At 48.0% G+C, this 7,982-nt stretch overlaps 1 protein-coding gene across 1 annotated transcript; it reads left to right on the top strand.

The window, feature by feature from the left end:
* On the top strand, nt 1-7,650 carry R3HDML (R3H domain containing like; the record flags this gene model as incomplete). The annotated part of the gene is made up of 5 exons (XM_080813713.1): nt 1-371; nt 2,987-3,105; nt 3,224-3,356; nt 4,629-4,744; nt 7,518-7,650. The coding sequence occupies exons 1-5, from the start codon at nt 114-116 to the stop codon at nt 7,648-7,650; spliced, it is 759 nt and encodes a 252-aa protein (XP_080669839.1). The 5' UTR covers nt 1-113.
* Between the last annotated feature and the right edge of the window lie 332 nt (nt 7,651-7,982).

Below are 7,982 nucleotides of genomic sequence, written 5' to 3'. Positions count from 1 at the left end.
ATCCTTGGGATGGCAATGCTGGAGAACACTCAGAGTTTGGTGCCCTCATGCCCGCCCCCTCCAGGCAGCCAGCTCTGACTGCACGAGGTGACGTGTGACCCTTCCAGCCAGCTATGCCCCTGCTGCCCAGCACCGTGGGCCTGGCAGGCCTGCTCTTCTGGGCAGGCCAGACAGTGAATGCCTTGATGCCCAATGCCACCATGGCACTGGCCTGGACCGAGGGCACAGCAGTGCGGCCCCTGAGTGGCCTGGGGGTGCCCCGGTACCGGCGGAAGCGGCACATCTCTGCCGGGGACATGAGTGCCTTACTGGATTTTCACAACCACATCCGGGCCAGTGTGCACCCACCTGCGGCCAACATGGAGTATATGGTGAGTTCCCATGCCCTCCCCTGTGCCCAGCCAATGCCAGTCAACTCAGCGTGTTCTGGAAGTGCTGGACCATTTGCCAGCCTGGCCCCACTAATCAGTATCTGGGTGCCTAGGCCCTGCTGAAAGGCCAGGAATTAGTCTACCCATTTTATAGATGAGAAAACAAAGGCAGTTGCACAGGTCCTCCCTGGAAGCAGGGTCAGCAGGCTGCTAGGTATGGACAATCCACTGTGTGTCTAGCCATAACCTACACACAGTCCCGAGGCACGTCTCTTCCTTTGAGGTGGGGATTGTCATCTCTGTTTTCTGATAAAGAAATTGAGATGCAGAGATTTAATTTGCCAAAGGTCATCCAGCTGGGATTCTATCCCAGCTCTGCCTGCCACTAAAGGTTGTGGTCTTACCAGATAGAAAGAATAACCACCCCCCCCACCCCCCCCACCCCCCACCCCCCCACCCCCCCCACCCCCCACCCCCGCCCAAGGATTTGAGCTCCCTGCTGGGAACCTGCAGAGGGTGGGTGGTTGGAGCTTTTGGTGCTATTGTCTCTTTGCTTTAGGGGTCTGATGGACACTTAGCAAGCTGAGGAAAACGGCAGCTGACCGGCTACAGAAGCTGAGATGTGTTCCCTTAAAGAGACAGGGCCAGTAGCTGTCACCCCAGCCCCCCAGAAGCCAGACTCTGGGAGTGGAGGAGGGGAACTTTCTCGTTATCGCAGTCCCTCCCCCAGGACCTTTGTCCCAAATCAGCCTGGAGAGATAGGCTTCTAGCCCACCCACAGATTTCTTTAGGGAAAGAGATCGTCAGTCCACCTCCTCCAAGGCAAATATGTGCTACTCCACAGCCCGAAAATTCCTATGCTTTTGCGATGTGTCCATTCACTTAGGTACTGGCAGCTGCTCGGAGCCTGGTACCGTGCAAAGCCTCGTGGGCTCTGCTGAGAACAGGATGGACGAGTGTCTTCCCTCGTGGGGATGATAGAAAACAAATCCACAACACAAGATCTGGATAATATAATGTCAAAGAGGAATAGGTGTTGGGGAGGGACGGGGATAGGAGCCAGAATGGCAGGCAGCTAAAGGTGGAGCGTTATTAACTTGCACGTTGAAGGATTCATTCACTCATTAGCACAGTGATTGGCACATGGAAGGTCCTTCATTTTTCAAACAACAACGCATTTCTTGCATGTGCAAGACACTCATCCCGACAAGTATTTATTTAATGCATGCGTGGTGGGACAGAGAGAGCTAAGTATCTCCCCTTGGACCCCAGAAGTGTCAGTGAATGTGGATGTGATGTTAGCATGCCCCTTCCCTCAGTTTACCGCTTTGTTGCATGAAGGAAACATTCCTCTGCTTTCCCTAAGAGTATGCATGGGACAACCCTGGGGACGTGTTTGGACCGCTCTCTTGGTAGCCCTGTGTTGTCTTCACTAGCTGGCTTCTGCCCACAGGACAGGTGTCTGACTAAGCACCCTTTGCTCAAGGAACCCTTTCTCTCCCACAACCTCCCCAAAAGGTCCAGTCCCCTGTTTCACGTTCTCACAGCCGCCAGGGTTGTAATGATTATTTACTGTCTCATCTCCTCGCTAGACTGGGAGTCCCCGGCGCCTGGAAATATTGTTCAATATTTGCTGAATGAACAAATAAAACGAATGAATGACTAATATCTCAGAGAATCCCAGGAAGTCAGAGTGGAAGGAAACTGGTATTTTTTTTTTTAAAGTGATGTTTTTCAAGCTATGCAATGTGGGGCATTCACACACTGGACAATTATGAAGCTGTTAGGAGGGGTGAGGAGGGTATTCTCTATGTGCTGATGTGAAATAACCAGTAAGATAACCTCTTTCGTTGAGTGAAAACAGCAAGAGGCCTGATAGAATGTCAGGCCGGCTGCCATTTGTAAAATAAATAAATATAAATATAAATATAATATACTTATGTACACTTAATTATATATATTTATATAATTACATGTGTTTGTGTATATATATGTATATGTATGTATGTATGTATTTGTACAGCTATAGAATATTTCTGGAAGAGGACTCCAGAAGTCATAGTGACGGTCGCCTCTAGGGGGCAGGGTGGCTGGGGGACCAAGGACGGGACTGAGATGACAGACTTTCCACTTTTCCTCCTTTGCGGATCTCATATATTATAGTTGTGCCTGTTTTCACGATTCAGAAAAAAATTTTTTTGAATTCAAATATTTAATGTCAAAAGAAATTTGTTTTAAGAATATAATAAATACGATAAAAAGCCAGTTCCCTCCCCATCACCCTGGGCTCAGCCACTTCTAGGGCCTGCTAACTCCTGGACCAAGAGCCTGGGACCCGCTCAGAGCAGAGAACCCCCAGCCTGAAGTCCCTCCCACGTGGAGGGAAAGGGTGCCAGAAGAGGAGTCCGAGGTCTGAGTGTGGGTCTTGGCTCTGGTGCGGACTTGGAAGTCCCAGGCCTTCTCTGACTCCAAGTGTTCTAAGCTGTTGAGTGGATTTGGTGCAGGGTTTCAAGGAGGTGGAGGACAAGGAGCACGAGGGAAATGCGTGTCTCTGGACACAGCTGGGATGATGGGGGTTGTCCCCCTGGGGAATCTCATGGCCTTTCTCTCCCCAGGTCTGGGACGAGCGGCTGGCCAGGTCCGCTGAGGCCTGGGCCACCCAGTGCATCTGGGCCCACGGGCCCTCCCAGCTGACGAGATACGTGGGCCAGAACCTCTCCATCCATTCTGGCCGGTGAGTGACCTTCTGCCCTTCCTTCTCTCGGTCACTCCACAAAGTCACTGAACAAGGTGGTGGCAGAGCACCTTCTCCACTCCCCAGCAGGGGTGTCCCATCTTCTCTCTCTCCCCAGGTACCGCTCAGTGGTGGACCTCGTGAAGTCTTGGTCTGAGGAGAAGCGCCATTACTCGTTTCCGGCCCCCAGGGACTGTCGGCCGCGCTGCCCCTGGCGTTGCAGCGGCCCAGTCTGCTCCCACTATACCCAGGTACCCCTCTGTGGGATGAATGGCCGAGGGAGAACAAATCCTGCTAGCTTAGAAGACAGAGAATGTGGTGGAACAGAAATGATAGAACAGAGGCCCTATGGACCTCCTTTCACACAATAAGCATAGTCCTGGAAAGTTGTGTGTAGACTGAGTTGAGCTGACTGGATCTTGTTTTGAGTGTCTTAGGTGGGCTGACCAGATGGTTTGACCTCCGAAATGGAGATGTGTGGTCTGACAAATCAAGAATGCTTCTGAATTCAATAGCTCCAAACATTTTCTAGTATTTTCTGTCTTCTAAGGGTATTATTATCACCATCATCAACATCATCATCATCATTATCATTTTAAGTAGACTCCATACCCAGCATGGAGCCAAATGCGGGGCCTGAACTCATAGCCCTGAGATCAAGACTCGAGCCAAGATCAAGAGTCAGACATTTAACCCACTGAGCCACACGGGCACCCCTAGGATCCCACTATCTTAAAAAAAAGAAATGCTAAAATAAAATGACAAAAATTGTAGTATATTTTGAGTGCTCATATTGAGTATGTTACCACTCATTACACAAAAAATATAATATAACATGATATAATGTTGCAGGAAATGGGACCTAAACTTTCCATTGTAAGACAAGTATTTTCTTTCAGTCTGTCCATCTCTCTGTGACTCATGTGGAGTTAAGGTCAAAAATCTACATTGGAGACCCTGTAGGAACTGTGAGGCGTAAAGCAAGTGTCCTTCCTGAGATCCCAGGAGACCCTATTACCTTCATCTTACCAAAGAAGCAAGTGGGGCATGACATGGTTAATCAACTCGGTCAAAGTCACACACTAGTGATATGGTGATTCTAATCCAAGGCTGTCTAACTCCAAAGTTTGTGTTTTAACCTCCAACAGAATAATGATTTTCCAGTGGTTGCTAGGGGAAAAAGGGAAGAAAAAAAAGTAATAGAACAGTATAGAAAATAATAGCATATATCACATATGCAAAGATTAAGCGTTGGTCCACAAAACTTTTGTCTCAACTCTGTGTGCGTGTTGTGCACTGAGTAACAATCTAAAATTCATGCCTTACTGTTGGTTGTAGTAAAAAACAAAAAAGCTTGAGAAACAACGCAGCACAATGTGTCTTCAGGAATACTGGGACAGGCAGATTGCCTCCCCCAGAAAGACCTCACTTACCCTGAACCTTGTCCAGGAGCCTCTGAGTTCCAAGGATCTTGGGTCTTTCTACGTCCTTCTCAAAGCCTCCTTGTCATTATCCTTCCTCAGATGGTGTGGGCATCCTCCAATCGGCTGGGCTGTGCTATCCACACCTGTGGCAGCATCAACGTCTGGGGCAGCACCTGGCGTCATGCAGTGTACCTGGTTTGCAACTATGCCATTAAGTAAGTACCGCAAGGAGGTAGGGGGCTGTGGGGCAGGGGGATGGACCCTGAGAGGAATGAGCAGAATTCCAAGAAAAGAAAGACGCCCAGGACACCCTGCCAGAACCCTGCCGTTCTAAGTAACCTCAATACCATACAATCTGGTAGTTTTAGAGTCAATAATTCTTTTTTTTTAAGATTTTATTTATTTGACAGACAGAGATCACAAGTAGGCAGAGAGACAGGCAGAGAGAGAGAGGAGGAAGCAGGCTCCCTGCCAAGCAGAGAGCCAGAAGTGGGACTTGATCCCAGGACCCTGTAATCATGACCTGAACCGAAGGCAGAGGCTTTAACCCACTGAGCCACCCAGGCACCCCCAATAATTCTTTTTCTTTACCCAAATTGCAAAAGTGCTTGGGAGATAGAGGACCAAGGCAGGTGGATAGGCAGCCTCTCGGATGAAGTCAATAGTAGAGAATATGGTTTAGATGCGACGGACAAGTGGGCTTGCAAATATCTCACTCTTGAATTATACCTGCTTACCCACTGCCTGGCCACACATGACAGCCCCAGTCCTCTTCCAACAAGGCCAGCTAGCCCCTCCAAGCTTGTCATAGGAAGTACAGCACCCAGGAACACGTGTGTCCCATACCCAGGCAGATCCCAAAGGAAAAGAAAAGGAGAGACAGAAGGAGCACACACAGCTCCTCCCTTCAGGCTCTCCAATCAGCTTTGTGGGAGTGGGGCCATGAGTGCCCTTTGTAGGCAAGTCTCTTGGAAACATGGAGAAGGAAGGGTGGAAGTTCCCAGCCAACGTACAGTATACAAACTTGCCAACATTACAGATTCACATATAAAAACAAGAACAAATTCTAAGTAAACATGATATTTAGAATTTCAAAATTACATGCTGATGGCACCTTTGACTTTCAAGTAGCCCTTGACCATTTACGAAATATTTTCACCTCATTATCTCATTGAAGAGATGAAAGAGAAAGAAGGAAGGAAAAAGGGAGGGATACTGGGAAAATGTTTTCCTTTTTTAAGAAGAAGAAATTGAAGATCAGAGAGGTTAAGTAATATACAAAAAATCACAAAGCCAGGAGGTAGCAGAGCTGTTCGAAACACAAGTCTTTTTTTTTTTTTTAATTTATTTATTTGTTAGAGAGAGAGCGAGTGAGCACAGGCAGACAGAGTGGTAGGCAGAGGCAGAGGGAGAAGCAGGCTCCCCACCGAGCAAGGAGCCCAATGTGGGACTTGATCCCAGGACGCTGGGATCATGACCTGAGCTGAAGGCAGCTACTTAACCAACTGAGCCACCCAGGCGTCCCGAAACACAAGTCTTGATGTCAAGTCTACGCTCTGTCTGCTGTACTATTCCGATGTTCTAGAAATCACTGGTAGCCTGAACACAAATTCTCAAGCTATTTATTTGTTAATGGTGACATCAATTAACAAAGTATAGAGCCCAGCTTTATCAGACACAACAATACAAAGCAAACTTCATTACAAATAGCTTAAGGGACTGTTTCAATTTGCTGATAAATGGAATTTTTGCAGCACTGAGTATTAACACTATAGTTGTTAAGATTTTTATGCTCTGGGGTCAAGACTGTCAGGGTTCAAATTTGTGATTTAACTTCTACATGCCTGTTCCTTCATCTGCAAAATGGGAATAAAATAATACCTACTCACTGAATTGTTGAGGAAAGTAAGTGATCTGACCCAGGTAACCGCCCCTCGGGCTCATGATGGCAGATTACAAAGTGGTGCTTCCTGCTATGACCAGATCTGGGTGTGGTGTCCTGTGTGTATACAGTGTGTCCATGTGTATATGAGGACTTCGGATAAAGCATTTCCCCCTCTATGGGCCTCCATCTCCTCTTTTAAAATAAGGCTGATCCTACCTGTCTCACAGAGGATCATAGGACATAGTTGTCCATAGTACATGCTCAGTAGATGGTAGCCTTGGTCATAATTGGGTTATAAACTCTTTGAGGGTGGGAAATAGACCTGATTCATTTCTGTATTCTTTTACTACAGTGATTTCAACCTCCTCTTTCTTTAAGCAAAACTTTTTTCTAGGTGGTTAAATTGAACAACAACAAAAAAAAGATTGACTTTTATTCCATCCCCCCAGGTGTCTCCACTTCCCACATTCCCTGCCTCCAAACTTCTGGGAGCACCTTTTGAAAACTATGCACTCACAGCATCTGGCACAAATCCCGATGCTTGATAGCTGCTCCGGAAGTGTTTGTTGAATGAATAAGTGAACGAGCCCCATGTAAAACCAGAGATGCATACTTTTTTTTAAAAATATTTTATTTGTTTATTTGACAGAGATCACAAGTAGGCAGAAAGGCAGGCAGAGAAAGGGGGGAAGCAGGCTCCCTGCTGAGCAGAGAGCCTGACGAGGAGCTTGATCCCAGGACCCTGAGATCATGACCTGAGCCAAAGGCAGAGGCTTAATGCACTGAGCCACCCAGGCACTTCTTAAGTGGCTGGGTCAGGCAGAAGGAATAAGAAAATCAGCACTTTCTGAAGAGTCACATATTGGCCAGGCACTGTGCTAGGTGTGGGCATCCGTGGCCCCATTATCTGATCCTTCCTGCCTCTCTGTGAGAAGGGGAGTCTTCTATTAGTTTTACAGATGAAGAAACCAAGGCTTGCAGGTGTGACTTGCCCCAGGTCACATAGCCAGTCAGCAGAGGTGCTGAGATTTGGAAACCTGTCTGAAGGCTGCCCACATTAACTCTCCTCTGCCCCTGTCTCCTCCGTACCTTTTCTCTTCCAGGGGCAACTGGATCGGTGAGGCACCATACAAGATGGGAAGGCCATGTTCTGCCTGCCCCCCGAGTTACCAAGGCACCTGTAGTAGCAACATGTGCTTCTCCAGACTCAAATCCAATCAGCTCCTGTGGGTCTAACTTTCCCCCGGGCTCTGGGGGGGCCGCTGGCCCTCCCCCAAAGGCTCCCTCCCCAAAGACCAGATGAAAGCATAATTGCTTTTGTAAAGGACATTACTGAGCTCTCTCCACCGATCTGAATTTTCCCTCCTGATTCCTTCCGTTCCTGAAAGGTCCAGCGTGCATCAGAAGAAATAACCTCCCAGCCTTCTTCCTTTCTTCTTCCAGCGTTCTTCTCCCTGGCTTCTGGGAAAGACGCCTGCCTCTTTCATTGACTCTGCTCAGCGAGCCAGAGCTGGTTGGAGCCCACTCTTGGGTCCCAAACCCACATGTCTTTGTCCATGCAGCAAAGG

This window comes from Martes martes, assembly GCF_963455335.1.
Source record: "Martes martes genome assembly, chromosome: 9".
In the NCBI taxonomy this organism is placed as follows: Eukaryota; Metazoa; Chordata; class Mammalia; order Carnivora; family Mustelidae; genus Martes; species Martes martes.
Note: the sequence above shows the minus strand (reverse complement) of the source record. Positions and strands in the feature narration are given on the sequence as shown.